The following is a 17,896-nucleotide window of genomic DNA, read 5'->3' as shown; positions in this document are numbered from 1 at the left end:
GCACTCTCATTCAGTCTGCATCAATGCCTCAGTCTCACTCCTGTTCCTCACTTGGTCCCATCCAGCACAGGCCATCACTGAGGACACTGCTCTCCCCTGTGTCCATGCCAGTGAGCAGAGGAGGGCGGCAGAGCAGCTGAACCTCTGGAACCTCTGAAGCTGGTTCCTGCTGAAAGCTGCCTCTCCTTCCCAGCTGAAAGGCCTTAGCAAGGGCTATTTCCCTCTACTGTCCTTGCTTAAATGGACATTCAGATGGTTTCCAGGCAGGAAGAACCTCTCTCTCAAAGATACGGCACAGATATGAGACACAGCTATTTGGGGACATCCTCAAGCAGAAGGAAATAAAGGACAGAAAAGGCTGTGAGACAGAAAAGGACAGACAAGCCCGTGAGGAGGAGAGGCAGTGGCAGGGCCAGCACTCGGCAGGGCAGGAGCTGAAACAGTGAGAAGCCCAGAGCAGAGAAAGGCTTTAACCTCACGGGGACCCCAGCAAAATCAACAGTCTCCTCTGACACACAGCTCCTGTTTCCAAGACACCAGCTGGAGTGACCTTCTTCAAACAGAAAACTGCATCTTGTATGAGGGCACACAAGTGCACATTAGAGATGTGTAAATGCATTTTCTTTTCCTAAAGGAAAGAAAAAATTTCCAGAACTTGAAATATAAAACAAAGAGAAACTCAAATTGTGTTGCTGGCTCTGATACAGAATAGCCTGATCTTAGGTAGGTTACTTTGCCTCTTAGTGCTTTATGTTAGCTAGTTATATAATGGGAAAAAACCAGTACCTTCCCTAACTTCAAAGGTTATTCTGATTACTTTAAAATAGCATGAAGATGAAAAAGGCAATAATGATAAATAGTAATCCTTAGTTTGCACTTATGCAAAATCCTTCTACAGATCTAAGTACTTGATTTCAGATGAAATACAGACATCGTTTGATGTTCAGTTCTTGCAGCACAAGTGCTAGCTCAGGCATCCCTTGCCTCCTACTCCCAGGTGCTGTTCCAGCCCAGCGGTGCCCAGCAGCTGTGCTGCACAACCACGGCTCTGCTGAGCTGGGAGCGGGCTACGGAAGCCAACGGGGAGACCATGGGAGGGGAGGAAGGACCATATCTAAGGCAACATCCCTGCCAAAATAAATATACATCAATCAAGTACAAAGGCTGGCATCAAAGCTATCAATTCGTGTTACAGCTGACTTCACTTGTATAACATGTTCTGTCTGCCCTACAGTAACAAACTTGTTTCAAACCAGGAATAAATATTTCAACACAAATCTGAATAGGTCATGAGGAGACATTTCATAATCCTATGGAAATTACTTGCTAATGATGTTGGAATCTGCATGATTGCTAGATAGATTTCACAGACTGAATAAAACTTACATATTGAATGATATGGCTTCTGTAACTCTTCTACTTTAAACATATTTTCCATGTAATAAAAACTTTCTTAAATCAATCCCTGAACTGGTCACAGCCCTGAGTATTGCTTTCAGCTGTTTCAATGATGTTGTACAATTAAACTAAGTCTAAAACTGGTACCTTCATACGACAGTTATTTACACAGATACTGTAGAAATTAGAATGGAAAAAGGAGCCTTTAAAAAAAAAATGAATATAAAGAAGTCTTCTGTCAATCTGATTTACTCAAATCCTGACCATACCATGAAATCCTATTAAGTGAAAGGCAAAAACCTCAAGTCCCATTAAGCAAGTAGAAATCTTTTTTTGCAAAACAAAAAACCCAAAATTAAACTTGAGATGGACTCCTTTCTGAATGTCCTGTTCCCACTTTAACACATCAGAAAATACATGCAGTCACAGGCAAGGTTTTCAAATTATTATCTGGCTCCCAAGTGGTCACCATCAAAGCATTTCTACACTTCAATGAAGACGCTTTTAATACAGCCTTGTTTGGTCACTCAAAATTCAAGATACCCTCAATCACTAGTCTAGGTTTAGGAATATGCAACTCTATAAACTTCATCAAAGTGAAAATGCATACCCAGGACAAAAATGATGATTTATAATTGCAAATCAACTCCATGCTTTCAGCCTTAACTATGGTTTGGTTGCTGGGGTTTTTTTTGCTTGTTTTCCTTGCTTATTCCTTCCAACAACTCACAGGTAATTACACCAGTTATGCCTCTGGGCAGATATTGTCCTATTATCGTTTTAGACAAGAGTTCTGTTTCCCAATCTATCCTTTAAAAAAGGAAATCCAAGTGTTCCATGAGCTCCATGAAGCTTACACAACACATTTCCTATTTTTCTTTCTAAATTGCCATTTGCTGAAAGGTTTCAACTCCTGGAAAGGTCTGTCAGGAGCCCTGCAAAAATACAAGAAGTTGTCAAGTACCTGACGACATTTCTATCAAACAATCAAATCATAGCTCCATTACAGGTGGAAGCTGATGGCATTTGCAAGAACATATTTGCTTCTCAGAAAAACCTGCAGCTAATAGCACCTACCTGGTAACTGTTTCATTCCATAACCACCTAGAAAGAATGGAAAAGCCTGCCTTCCAATCTCATTTCAAGGGCTCCATCGTAACACAGGCCAGCATTTTGCCAATAGCACTTTTGGGAATAAGATACAACCCATTACAGTGATTACAAAGACATTAAGGCAGTGAAGAAATTCATGTCATGCTTCTGGCATCAGATGTGCTAGGCTACTCATCAGGTTCAGCCTAAGCACAAACTGTAAATGCCTAAAAAGTGGTACTTTCAATTCTGATACAGGTAGAAAAAACTAGAAAAAACTCTAAATGTACCCGTTTATGCTCACCTACCAACCCACTCATAAACTCACATGTAAGTGTGCAGGGATAAAATGAACATGTCCTTGATGAACATTTAGGTGACATATGATCTCAGCTAATCAAATACTTAGTGCTGTGCTCCCTTATACAACAGGAAACTTCTGTTCCACAGCAATCATGGCACAGTGACCACACAGCCAGACTCTTCTTAAATGTAGGACTGTGCTCACCTCCACTCCCTGCTCGGAGTACAGATTATAATATTACGCACCAGCTCAGTGTAGGATCAAGCTCAGTAGTTGGGAGAACCTGTTCAGACTGACATCTTTAGTACCTTATTTCACTTGGTCTATTCTGAAATATCTAGCAAAATCAAGGATTTGCAATTTATGAATTTTCCCCCCATTAGCAATATTTAATTATTATTGTCTTCATCTTCAACACCCCAAGACTATTATGAAAACTTTCTCTCCACAACAGAGCTTGACATTTTCAGTTTTAATTAAAATCATAAAAACCAAAGAAAAATGCCCCCAACCCCAAACAAACCAACCTTCTCAAAAACAACATTTAACTGTAGAAAAAGAAGGAAAAGTCATGTAAGCACATCTGAGCTATATACTGAAATCTCAAATTAGTTTCAAATCTTTTCCTTGATGCACTCCCTCCCGCTACTATTACTCACTACCTGTTCTCTTAGTGCCAGAGAGAAGTCTCCTATTTAACCCTCCAAAGCTGGCCTACACCTCCCTTGGCTCGGTCTCCCTGCGCCCTCTGAGCAGTGCTGGCAGGGGACAGCAGCCCCAGAGCACCTGGCACCACACTCAGAGATGTGTAATGCTCCTGGTTTACAGTCTGTACTTATGTCACCCACACACAGTTTTAGTTTGCTCCAGAGATGCTATGAATGGCTCTGCAGCTGGGAGTGTCTCACACAGGGGTGAGCAGTGCTCTGCTCACCCAAACCCATGGGTGGGGGAGCATGGCCCAGCCTTACCTGCAGGTAACAAGTGCAGGATCAATCTGCTCACGGTGCTGATAAAGGCAGAGAAACTCAAGTTACTCTTCAGACTCATTACATAAACTTCTCAAAAAACACTTAAAATATTTTCTAAATGTTCATCTGTCACTGATTTCTCTGGCTTTCCAGGCCTTATTTTGCAGTATGTTTTCACCAAGTTGTCTCTGCTTTCCCATAGCACTGCGGAACAGCAGTGTCTGGACCTGCATTCAAAGGAAGAACACAGTGCAATTCACTGTGGCTCAATCAGCATCATCCATTTTGCCTTAGTCACTGCAATTATACCCTCAGAGACCAGAAACTGAGGAAAACAGAACCACAGTTAGAATATAACCAATTTGTATGCACTGCAATTTGGATGTCTACCCTGTCAGGAGTTCATGCTGGTGTGAATGTGGGTATTTTCTCCATGCTTGGGGGTTATTTTGTCTGTTTCTTCTATCGGGAGGCAGGGGGCGGATTTGGGTTTTGCTTCTTTTTGAAGTTTTTACATGTGTGTTGTTTTGGTTTTAGTTTTTTTATAGAGTAAAACCCCCCAGGTGAAAGGAATACATACACAAAAACTGTGCTTCTGTTTTATAACACTAATACTAATTTATTAGGGTTTAAAGTTCTATTTCTACATGCATCACTACTTTTAGAGTAGGTTAATGCTTTAACAGGAAAACAGAACTACAACTAAGTAAAAATTATCTCAGTGGCTCCATATAGTTGGTTCAGCTGTCCAGAGCACATATCAGCAGTGTATTCCTTCAGACAGCCACATCCAGCTTGTGAACAAATTGATAGACAGGGCACTGAACCACAACTCAAAGATAAAAAGAAATAAGATAAAGAAAAATATTTTTATTTGGCATAGGGAGAAAAAAATCACTTTCACTGCTACAGCTCCAACACTTGTATTTCCCGTTCTAGCATTACGAAAGTGAGAAGTGTTTTTACACAGGATGCAAGGATACCTTACACCCTTGCTCAAACTATATATAGTTTTAAGTCAATATGAATGTCTGAAGCAGGGAATTTTTTGCTAGTCTCAGAAAATACTTACAGGCCTGAAAGCAGATTCTAAATGAGCCTCATGCCACCAGTCTAAAGGGAAGGCAAAAATCCAGGCCAAAGTCAAAGTATAATATCATTCACAGGTACTTCAGAAACTTCTAGGAAATAATAATGCCAAGAAACATATATGTAATATTTTGTAGGCTCAATCTTTAAAATAAATGCATAAAACTGTAGTGATTAAACATTGAGTCCACCTCACTGGAATCTTCAAAGGAATTTAAAAGAACTGGATCACAAACTCCAATGTCACTGCAACTTGGTATCAATGTCTTAAAAAAAGTCCTTCCTCAGATCCCTCAGAAAATGACAAATTGATCTTTCTACTTCAAAATAAAAGAAAAAAGCTAAGAACATTTCAAAAAAAAGGCTAAGGTAATAGAAAAATCTTCACAATTCCCTCTTTCAGTATATTCCCTGCCCTTAAAGATTGAATTCCTGACTTCTCCCTCCTAGACATATCTATACAGCAAATGTTTTTCCATTAATTGATTCTGCGTGGAAGTATACTACACAAATAAACTGAAATAACGTAAAACTCACTAAGTTAGATGTTAAGGCTAATTCATATATTGATTTCTTCCAAATTAACAAATGTGTTACATAATAAAACATCTTAGTATCCCAAAAATAAAACACTGATAAACAAAAGAGGACTTCTGAGAAAGAAATGTATGGACTGCCTACACAAATCTGATGTTTGGTTTTTAGAAAGATCAATACCTATTATAATGTTGAAAACATGGAAGCTAAAAAACAACAACAAAAAATCTGCACATCTCTAACAGCTGACATGAAAAATCACATTTCCTACCACAAAATTCAGTCCTAATGAGAATTGCAACAAGAGGAAAAAAGTCTCTGTCTCACACAAAAATAGACAAAACACTCGGTGTCCCTAGTCTAATGCTTACGTATTAGTGTCCATAGCAACACCTCACCATTCATTTTATTTATTAAATACAAACCAGCAAAAATAATAATAGTGAATGGTATACATCAACAGCAGCTAATTCAATATGTCAGGAAAGAAAATTCCCAAACCTATCACAGAAAGAAGAAACTGCGACATAACTGAGAAAGGTAACACCACAAAATACCAAGATAAAATAAAAAGACACAAAGAAATATTCAGTATGGGTATACAGAAGTAGTTATGGATTGAGCAACTCTATTTTTTATAGTTCATTTAGGTCTCCTTATAACTTTTTCAGGAACTCACCAGACCCTAGTCTGCCCTAGTAGCCACAGTAAGCTTTCTTTATTATAAAACCAACAGAAATGTAAACAGATTTTTGGCATCAACTTGAATCCCTGTTTAAGTAAAATTACATTCACAGGAATCTTCACCAAGATTTTAGTGAATATACTGTCATCATCTTCTATTTGGACAGCAACAATAGGAGTTATTCCATCTTGAAAATTACAGCTTTGAAAAAACCTGCAGTTGGTGTATAATCAGGGGTAACACGACCAGAAGCACACTAATGCAATGCACTTAATGTTGCATTGGCTCCCCTGGATGCTCTATGAACTCTTTGTTTTTCAAGCACGTGGGTTCTGTTAGCCAGAAAGCCAAAAGATCACCTCAGGTGACTTCAAAACAACCCTGACATCTCAGTTCTCCAGAAATAATGGAGATATCTATAGCCAGGACGACATATGTCAGGAGCTAGACGCCCAGTTACAAAACTTCACATTCAGAATTCCAGAGTTAATCACAAGTTCACAGTCCAAACACTTGAGGCACTCACCTGAATTTGCCATTCACTCTTTTCATAAGAAGGACATAAGCCTTTCTTTGTAAGGAAAACTAATTTAAAACACTGATCCCCAATATCCATCCACATGCAAAGATTTTGTCTGATACGATGAAGGGATGAAGAGAAAGAGAGAACCTATAGCTGCTATGAAGTATAGCTCCTAACCCTTTTTATATTCCCAACAGAAGATGCTCCAACAGCACAGTTGTGAAAGAAATCAAACCACATAAAGAGTTGTCACTTAGTGCATGTATACGAAGATAAGCACAGTCTCGAGGTCAGGCTTTGGCTGCAGCACCTGCAAGCCAGATCCAAGCCGGCATGGTGCTGCCCTGCAGCCTGTGCTCCCTGTTTTGGGGGCAATGCGGCTGTCTCCACTCACAGCCTGCTCTTGCAGGAGCCACCTGGCAGCTAACCTACATAATTTCAGCTCTTCTGTCTAGAAGTAATTCAAGTGTCCTTAAAAACAACATCACACTGTTAAAAACCAAACGCTTTATTTACCTAAAGCTCCTACGATTGTGCCAGATTGAAAGGTCATTAGCATTTTGCCTCCAGATAGCACCCTCTCTGAAGATACACTGCATGCTATATCGTAAGGAAAGGAGCCAGAAATCAATGTAACATATTGGGTCTTCTAGATCACATTATTTTTCAGATAAAGAAAAAAAACTATCAAAAAAGGTTCAATGAGGAAATGTGACTAATGACCAGTTTTGAAGGGGCAACATATTTTAAGTGTGTGTCTGGACTTTCAGTCTCCTCTGAGGCACTGCGCTGAGCTACAGCTGCAGCTCAGGTAAGACTGCAAAGCAGCTGGGCTAACAGGCTAATCTGAGGGTAAATTAAATGCCAAGAACCTAAATATTTCTTTATTAATTGTATCCATTTCAAAATCATGGGGGCAAAATGCATTGGACAAAACCGTGATATAGAATCATATTTCTGTCAGCAAACTTAGCACGCAGGACAGAAACAAGTGAGGCTTACTGAAAATGTCTAATTAAGGAGCAAGAAAAAGACATGAAAGGTTTTCCATGATCTAAACACTATTCTACACAGATGAGCCTAATAACAGCAAACAGCAGACACGATATTTGTAAGTGATCTTCCCTTTTGCACTTAACAGCTCCAGTCCCAAGCCTGCCTCTTACTCTGCCAGTAGTCTGAGGACAAAGACTATTACTGTACTGGGCATGGCGTGGGACTTTATTAGCAGTAGCTGGCAACACCTAGCAGTGCTTTATAACCAAACTTCACAAAGCTCTTGCTCCTTTTAATCTTAACTCCATTCATTTCAAAATTGTTCAAGACGACCAGAGCAGAGCCATGCTAAAAATCCTGAGGAATGCTCCGTGGGTAACATGGCAGAACAAAGCAGGTTATGAGAAACAGTGTTCTCAGCAAGCGCAGCAGCTCCAGGCTGCCCAGGGAGATACAACTGCAGTATTTTGAAGCTAATGCCCTCTGTCAGGAGCTGGAGCCACGGAGCAGCCTGTGCACAGCCCTCTCTGCCATTCTGGCTCCCTGCAAGGAGCCTTTAGCATGACAAGACAGGGAAAGCAGGAGATCAACACAGCCAACGTGAAATAAACATTTGAAAAAGCACAGGGACATAGACAACTAGACCATCCACAAAACATAAACAGTGTTTCCATTTTGCTTGGCAATGACTTCAATGTACACTATCTTGCCTAATTCAGTCAGAACTCTTTGTTGAGGAGAGTTACCTAAACAAAATCCACAAGTCTTTAAAGGAGAAATGCCTTCACAGTGGTGTAATCTTAACTCCCACTGAAATGTTAAAATTTCCAGCACCCAGCGTTAGAATTTTTGAGGAATAGCTGTTGAAGCCTATTACTACTACTACACCATCAGAAAGCCTGTCAGTCTGTAATGACACCCAAAAGTGCACTGATACATCAATCTGCCTTCCAGAGAGCTCCTACTATTTTTCAAATTATTTGTGTTGCTAAGTAGCAGTGTAGGGTTTGTTTAGAATGATGATATTGCATGCATGCATGTATTACACTGCATATTGCAGCATGTGAATAAAGACATAAAAATTACAGCACCCTTGTCTATTATCCACTTGGCCTTGAGACGAGGCAAAACAATTCCTTATCTGCTACCTTTTTTATTTACAATCCAGCTTTCCACTAATGTGTACTGAAAGAGTACCATTCTGAGGAGCCTTATCTACATTTACCTTGTGTCTATAAGGCATTCACAATAAAGCCCCAACGTACACTGTCACAAAAGATATCTGCTAATGAAGACATTGAATTTATTATCCAACAGTATAAAAGTCTGACAGTACTCAGCATTCCCAGTAAATGGAAAAAGTATCTCTACTATATTTGTATTACCCAGAGATATTTGCAGATCTTTAAACTCTTAGAAGTGTATAAAACGCAAGCAAGTAATTTCCAGCTGAGATGCAAATTGGTGCCTCAGGAACTGCACATGATACAAGACTGTGAATCACTTATTTACTTAATCACTTATTGGTTAACTTAAAATGCACGTTTTCACTATTACTGATGGTGGCAAAACCAGCGATTACGCTACACAAAATTTGTGTTTCCTTTCTTAATTTTAGATCTCAAATATGAATAAAATAGTCACTGTGGAGTACAAGAAATAGGCAGGATACTTCAAGGATGACAAAAATGCAGATCAGACAATTGTATCAAACGAGTAAGCTAGAAGTTATGCTCACAGCTACTTGAGGAATTGAAATCTCTAAGGACTCAAGAAAAATATGTTTAGCCCTCTGAAACAAGGTGCAAATATAGCTCTAGCACTTCACAAACACACTATATTGCAACATCAAGATATAGAAAAAAGTCCCACCTTGCATCTAAAAAACCCCTTTTTAGATTCCAGCATATTGTAAACAGAGCTTTGCAAAGATGCTTGCTCTTGGACCTCCAGGTCATAACACACTACTAATCCCTGCAGTTACCTTCCCTATCAAGTGTGGTCCAACAGGAGTTTGACAAAGCAATAAGGAATGTAATCGTAAAAGGGGGGAAAAAAAAAAAAAAGAGGGTTTGGTTTTTGGGGGTTTTTTGGTAAAAATAATATTTGAAATGTCTCTGCTTTTTCAAACAAACACGTTTGCACTTTTAACATGGTTTTCAGTATTTTGTGGGTTTGGTGCATAGCAGAAATTTAAAAACATTTCCAAAACATTTCAATGTCAGTGCAAGTAAAACACTTCAATTTCATCTTCCTGATTAAATGTTTCTGTAAGAGAAAAAATTTACACAGTTTTCTGCCTAAGGAGGTTTTGCTTTCACAGCTAACATTTCATATGCAAGACTCCAATTTCACATCAAAGCTTTACTTTTAAATTCAGTAAAGATTCAAATTTAATCTCAGGAGACTATGATGTCTTAGAAGTTAAAACAGTAAGTGCTGCTACCAACAATCTTTAAGAGATTCTGCTTTTGATAGATTCAATTTTAATGGGAAACTGAACTGAAGTTACTCAACAAGCATTACCGGTTATCTTGAGAGACTTGCAAAGCATTCCACTGATTCTACAGAACTTAAGACTTTCACTTGAATTTCTAAATAACCTTCTATTGCAATTGCTTTAATACTGTGCTTCCTGCAATAACTTTCACTTCTTCTCCCCTACAGTAATCCACAATACCGTCACTTCTCCCTCAGTTGCAACACAAGACATAGCCTTAATTAGTTCACGTTTCCAAACCTTATCACTAAGCATTTGTAGCAATGTGGACCCAGTGTCACAGCCCCCTCAGCAGTTAATTAATTTCCTGTAACCAAATAAACAGCAAAAAACCCCTCACTAAGCACTAAATTTCAGAAAGAAAGGCAACTGAAGTTTCACGAAAATACATTTGTCAACATATGGCTAAAAATCCAAATATTTCATAATGAAGCCAGTATACTAAAGAATTGTTTTTAAAAAGCCCTACTTTTTATTTTTCCCCTCTATTAGCTGCACCACATACAGTCTCTTTTAAGAGAGACACAGGCTAAGAAACCTCCACGCACATTCGCTTCTATCTCCTTCAGCAGTTCAGCAACTTCATTTTCTATAGCGCCCTAAAGTAACTTCCTCAGAGGCACAGTATCATCCTCTTGCATCAAATGCTTAACTGTCTCAAAGTAAGCTTCTTTTTTCAAGAAATATTAAGGCCCTTAATTACTGTCTTAATACCTATTCCCCCACCTTATAACAGTTAAGGTACATTAATGACATAGAATACCTTGTCTCTTCACTGAAGGAAGAGGTGCCTGAGTCCCTGTCATTTCAAGGGTACAAGTCTTATCTTATTCCTTGTGTAGATTAGTCCCACCTTCATCTTTTAAAACTCAAGATCTGCCACCTTGCAAAGGTTTGTAATTTCCCCTTTACATCTAAATCACCTGAAAACAAAAGGAATAATGCACATAAAGGAAAAATCTTATTTACAGAGTGATTTTTTAGATTAGGCAGATCAGAAATTAAAGACCAGATTAAATATTAGCAACGAACTTAGCTGAAGTAAATGCATTTCAATTATAAATTAATATCAGATGCTGCTCTCCGGAAAAAGCAGTTCAAGACAACTGAGAGTGAGCAGGGTTGCAACTTTCCAAAATTAGTCTGACATGATCTAATTCAGCTTCAGTGGGAGTTAGATTGGGTCACATGCTCGCAGCTCCATGAGCCTAACTGCTGCCTCTCAAAAACAACAGTTACATGAAAACTGTCTTTTTACTACCATAACTAACCTGTCCCAGTCACATACATTAGTAATTACTTTTTTTTTTTTAAATGGTAGTTTTTGTCAAAGTTTCCACACAATTCCATGAGCACTTCAAGACAGACTTTTACATATGTATTTTATATACATAGCAAGAAGGCTGGCAAAGAAAGGCAAGGATGTTATACTGGAAAGATAAGCTTGTCTATCAGCGTTCTGGAGTTAACTTCCTTCACTGTGTGAGGTTGTCTCTTCATATCCACAACACAGTGCTCTTATTTAACAAAAGTTTCCTAAATCCTCTAAAAATTGCAGCCACAATTTGCTGTTATGAAATGAAAACCCTATATAATTATCAACCACATGTACCAGTAACTGCTCAACTGTTGCTGCCAGGGATTTTTTCCATGTATCACACAAATACATTTTTGTATGACAGGTGATGTATTCTTAACACTCGGTTGCTGCTACATTATATTACTTGCAGTGCCAGGAAGCAGCCTTGAGGAAAAAAATAATTAAAAATTGCTCTTTCATCTTGATGTTATTTTAACGTGAATGTTTCATTACAGCAATATATCTATGACCAACAAGGGAGATCATTTAAGTCTTTAGCTACTTAATTTCTATTTAACTGGCTATTATGAATGATTGAGGACCTAATGAATTTGTCTTCAAAACAGTCTCAGAATTTAAGAAGCATTCTGTAGTCACGAGATGCAGATATTTAGCAAGTCTCAAACTAAATATTTGACAAAGCCAGTGAAGTGAACACATCTCAAAACACTGACCCAGGAAGCCATAGTTGGCCCTTTTTAGATTGGGTTAAGGGGTATATGAGTATACTGGCTGATGTTAAGATGGAATATTTTTGGTCAATTTTTTGTGAAAATATAAGATGAAAGAATACTGAATCTATCCATGAGCAATTTATCACAGAAGTAGAAAGTATATCTTTCCTCAAAAGTGCAAGTTAAAGATTGAGGATGAGTGGTTGTTTCTGAACTTCTGCATTTGAGTAGCTCCAAACTCTGCAGGCAAATCTTGAGATCAGCAATAAACACCATTCTCCAACCACTACTTCTCCTGGCATCAGGAAACAGCTATCTTAATCTCTGCATTTTTAATACCTCCAGACTGTGGGTTCTAGACTATAACCCATCCTACAGCATTTGCAAAATTCTAGCTGGAGGGATTATCAACCAACAGCTACTCAAATCTGCCTGGATTATCTTTAAAATAGAAGAGATGAATATTATGAGTACTCAGATGTATGACTGTTTTAAATTACCAGCTGCACATTAAGAAGCAGTAAGGATTAAATTTAAGGCTTCAAGAACCTGTTTGTCCTCAATCTTATCTTTCATTTTTAGAGAAGTTTTTTTACAAGACAGGATGAATTACATGTATTTATACCCTGATCAAATATGAATTAAAAAAAAAAAAAGAAGCAAGCTGTTCTGTTCTACACAGATATAGTTGCGAGACAAATGTTTTGACGTTCTAAAAACAACAGTGACATTATCTTAAATATTACACTTAATTTTTCTAATTGCTGTATGTTATGACAATGATAATTTGATATATCTAACATGTATTAAGATCTTAACTTACTTTTTGTCTTCTTGAATCATTTATAGTCTAGCTACGTCTTTCAACACACCACTGTTAAGTATCACAGAAAAATTGCAACCAAAAGATTGTGTAAAGTAATTGTTTTATTCCTCCATTATTTTTCTGGATGGATTTAGCTCAAGGGCCTAACAGTATTCTGCTGTTTCTGCAGATCCTTAATATAGCTTCAAGGAAACATCTTTAAAAGAATAACTGCAATTTTCCTTAAAAATTAAGCTTTAAATTGATTAGGGTCATCAGCAAGGTCTTCAGATTCCATTCAACTAGAGTTGAATTTCTACTTGTCATTCCAGGAACTTTTTATTCTGTATTTATACTGGAAATGAGAAGAAAAACTTTTACAAATACTTAGTTAATTGTTGGCTGAATTCATCAAGCTTCACATAATTGTACACTAGTCACCTTCACTTCAAAATTTTCAGGATCATAAGCACAGTTCTAGGAGGTCACATACCTTACTCTGGGCCATTCAAGAACTATTTATCAAAAATTTAGATGAAAAATAGTGCTCTTACAGTCCACAGGTGAAAAAGATGAAATAACCTTCTGCAGAAGATTTCCCATGTAACTGTGATATGTTCAGTTTAATAATCTAAAAGGTATGGTAACACAGATTCCCACAGCCTGTGCAGCTAACCCTACTAATGCCCTTACAGCATTCTGACAACTGTAACAGAAAGGCTGGAAGAGTGCCCAAGAAAGGTATCTAGTAGCTAATACAAAGCTTCCCAACAATTCTATAAAAATCAACTTTGCCAAGCAAGAATTCTGTACTTAATGTTGAAGTGCCAAAATATAATCTTACATCACCAAAATGGGTTCTGGAAGAAGCTGAGAGACCATGAACACTCCACCACTTGGAATGGGGTCAGTAACATTGCAGGGGTCTGTGTGTTACAGCCTCCCTGCTTTTTCACCCCTCCAGCTTCCTTGAGTATCCTGTACCTCCACGGTGCTACCAGTGTGCTGGATAAACAGGCAGGAGCAGCCCCATCTCTGTCGGATGCAGCAATGGTAAAGCTCACAAAGAAAACACCCGAGTGCCAAATGAGGCCATCCTTGCTGCTGGAATGGCCCACACCTCCATCTCTTAACCCAGACAAAGCAGACAGACAACTGTGCTTGGAAGCAACCTACTTTGCTTATGCCTAAAGCCAAATTTGCCTATTATGAAAATGGAAGGTGACACAGTAACACAAAACAGTTTGAGTCAGTAGAAATGCACGCTGCAGCACTCAATTACAGCTGGGTGAATTAAGGACTGTGTTACAGATTTAATTCCACCCCCCCCCCCCCCCCCCTTGCTTTGCAAGTCAAGATAGATCTTTCAGTATTAAAAATTTCATTTAAAATTATTTGAAGATTTTATCGCTCAGCAACTGAATTAATTTAGCTTGTAATTTTTATCCTTGGAGAAGAACAAGCACAAGTCATTTTGTAGGAGCCTGGTCTTCCTGTTTTGGGGGGACAGAAAGGAACAAGGAATTATCTTTACACCTGTTTTTCCTCCTGTCTAATTTCCCTGCACAACACTAACTCCAGTCACATTTAGGGAGCCCAACCTTATGACTCTTACCAAAGTCAAGCAGAGTCTGTTCTGCACTGTACAGTGCTGAGACACTGATTCCAAATGGTGATTGTTTATTGGTTTTACAAACAGTACTGTCAACCAAAAGGCAGCAATGTTTCACCAACTTTCTCTACCCATTCATATTGTACATCCTTCCCAGGTTAAAGACTGCTGTTTTTTAGCATGCCAAGCCCTCATTTTGATCAAACTTCCTTACAAATACTAGACCCTACAGCCATTTTTGAAAGCACCAGTGATTAAAGTATCAATATCTTCAAACTGATTCAAATACTGTCATTCCTAAATGCAAACTATTCTTTTTGCCTTCTACAGCTGTAAATGCTATCCAATTAGACATCTTCATTTCACAAAATACTTTCCATTGATGAAGAACTCTTGACACACTGAACAGTTGTGCCTCCATTTACATACCTAACTTTATTCAACTTCCCTTTCACAATTCGTATTTAGAAAAGGCTATCCAAATGTTTAGATTAGGCCACTAACTCAGCTTCTTTACAGGCTCTTAACTTTTGGAACACAGCATAACAGCATGCCTGATAGTTACGATCTTGTTTCTGTCATAACACATTAAGGGGTCTGATCCCTTGATTTGGATCCACATGTTAAGTTATTTATTATAAAATCAACCTAACAGAAACTTAACAGTGCTCAAACCAGTACTCTTTGAACATTATGTCAGCGTTAACCCTTACCAGAGATATGCAAAAGAAAGAAGTCAGATTTCAGAGACTGTTGGAGAGAATCTCAGCAGTCTGATACAAGACCGGTTCTACCACTCAAAACTACCTGTGATTCATGACTGAACAGACAGGCCAGACTTTCCAAAGGTACCACGGTGTTAATGAAACCATTGGACTGTTTTCAACAGAAGTCATGAATTCTTCTGAATACCTCCCCAGGCTTACGAAGTTGGGCATCCAAATATCGAAACACACAAGATTAGAGACCATTTTGGAAAATAGAAATCTGCATTCAGCAGTTGCCTATACAAATAGTCCTCTTGTAAGCATTTAGCTTGTTCTTTGTGGAGCAATGTGGAATATTCCTAACTTCATAAGGGAAAGTTCTGTTCTGTTTCCCATCACTGTGACATAAAAATAGAAAGGTCACAGATTTCACATTTAACAGTACCACAAAAGAAGGCTCTTTCCCTAAAATCTTTACACCATGAAATGACAGAGATGACTTACTGTAAGGTGTTGTATCAGTAGGGTCAGGAGGTGGGAAGTTTTCTGTGAAGTTGACATTACACAAGTCCGTACTACAGCAGCAGAAGCGGTATGTTCCATTCTGAATCAAGGAAGGGGTGGTTGTAACTATACACTCTTCAAAGTGACACTCCTGGGGGTCTCCTATATGAGACCAACAACCTGTAAAAAGAAGCAAATTACAGATTTTTTTTTTTTTAAAGTAAGCATAAAATTAATTCTACTGACTGGATAAACACACCTACAGAAATCAAGACATTACCCAATTAAACATTACAGAGTGGGGTAAAAACAGTTACGATAATTTGCTTGTCTGACTTTACTACCACCTTTTAAACCAAAACCTGAAGAACTTCTTTTAGAACTCCCCATAGCCAAGGAGAAGAAAATGTGGGCAGGGATGAAGGCCAACATCAGAGGTGTCCAGCTGCTGCCTTAATATGATAAAACCTGAATTCCTGAGCCTTCTCAGAAGAAGTATGCCATTCCCCATCTCTCTGATACCACAGACCATACCAGTCCACAGTCTAGATGAATTGTGACTGAGTCCCTTCCTTAGGCCACGAGACTGCATCTATAGTTTGATGCTTCTTGCATAATTTTCAAAATTCTGCCCTTCCTCATTGTCAACATCACTGGACTTTTCTACAGGATCACAACTTATTGCCTGGTTAATACCAGGCCCTTTGTCCCTGCAGCAACTGTTCCTTCCCAAGTATGGTCTACAGCAGTTAAATGTCATTTATCCACAAATACCTGGAAGGGAAAGAGGCAGCAGTGGGGCAGAGGTGAGCAGTCAGACTGCTCCTTTCAGCAGATTGCCAGATTGAACAGGAATCATGAACTACAACTCCACAGGCTGTTTGTAAATACCAGCTGCATTTTCATTCAGCCTTATACTACATTAACTTGCATCAAAGTAAAAAAGAGCAGAGTTCCTGAGAATGGTAATCAAAACATGTCTCCAGAAACAGCAAGGCCCTTCACCTCTCCTACCTTCACTCTCCCCACAGAACAGCAATGAATTACAGTACTGATATGTGAACTATAGCTGCAAGTTCCTTTGTAAACAAACATCCAATCAATAGGAATATACACTTTTTACTTAATAAGACACTTACTGTTAAATTTATCATTACATCAATACATATACTGAAATTCAAGCCATCTTCCTCTGGATGTCCTAAGTAACAAGAAATTTGAATGCTTTTCCTTTCAATTGTGCATTGATGTCTTTGGTCTCTTTCAGAAGTCATTAATTTCTAACAAACTTTCTGTTCACATTTAAAATTGTTAAATGGGAAGTTTAAAATTATGCATTTGTACAATGTGCAAGAAGTCTAGTTTTGCAGCTGTGCAGCTTTGTATCAGCTGCCTAGATCAGAAAGAAGTGAAGTAAGTAGCAGAACTACAAAACAAAACTAAAGTGCTACATACCTTGTTTTACAAGATGTATGTCTCCTTCTCGTGTTTTTTCCCAAAGCCCATAGCAGGTACTACCTTTCATGCACAAAATTGTGCCATTCTCCTGGGAGATTCGGCTCTCGCTGATTCCATGGTCCTGCTGATACGGGTCTTTAAATGCACACAGCCGCTCCTCACTCTGTGTAGCTTTAGCCAAAAAAAGAAAAATATTTTTTGTCAGTGATACATTCTTTAAACTGTGCTCCCACAGTCAGAAATAAAAATGAGGTCTATCCTGACGTTTCTTTCACACAGAGGGCAAAAACACCTTGGCAGATGTCAGAAGGTGCATGTGCCAATGTTTCAAGTTCAAAGGTGCAAAATAAAACTTTCATTGCATAGTCTGCCATCATCTGCATCGCTCGTCCTCGACCCTCAGTTACATGACTGTTTACAGTTTTCTTCAATGACCGCATGTGCTACTTAATTGTTTCCAGATCCTAAACCAAGATGATCTTTTTCAGATTGCCATCCAACCCAGTGCCTACCAAATCCAGAGGGTTTTTTCCACTTTCTGCTATTGACCTATCTCTTTTTTCTCTCCATGTTACTCAGCCTTTGCACTGCTACTTACTGCTTTTTGCTCAGCAGCTGATCGGTTTGAGTTCTTTCACACGACTACACTAATGACCAACCACAACAGTACTAACAACAGAG

At 38.6% G+C, this 17,896-nt stretch overlaps 1 protein-coding gene across 2 annotated transcripts in view; it reads right to left on the bottom strand.

The window, feature by feature from the left end:
* The window catches only part of BMPR2 (bone morphogenetic protein receptor type 2), a 108,394-nt gene that overhangs the window by 37,368 nt on the left and 53,130 nt on the right, over window positions 1–17,896 (bottom strand). For both annotated transcript variants that reach the window (XM_048308730.1, XM_048308729.1), the window contains exons 2-3: window positions 17,213–17,386; window positions 15,758–15,937 (exon numbers count right to left, since the gene is read on the bottom strand). In XM_048308730.1, the coding sequence (XP_048164687.1) occupies window positions 15,758–15,937; window positions 17,213–17,386 (354 nt within the window). The remainder of the gene's footprint in view (window positions 1–15,757; window positions 15,938–17,212; window positions 17,387–17,896) is intronic.

Source organism: Corvus hawaiiensis, chromosome 7, assembly GCF_020740725.1.
Source record: "Corvus hawaiiensis isolate bCorHaw1 chromosome 7, bCorHaw1.pri.cur, whole genome shotgun sequence".
Taxonomy (NCBI): Eukaryota; Metazoa; Chordata; class Aves; order Passeriformes; family Corvidae; genus Corvus; species Corvus hawaiiensis.
Note: the sequence above shows the minus strand (reverse complement) of the source record. Positions and strands in the feature narration are given on the sequence as shown.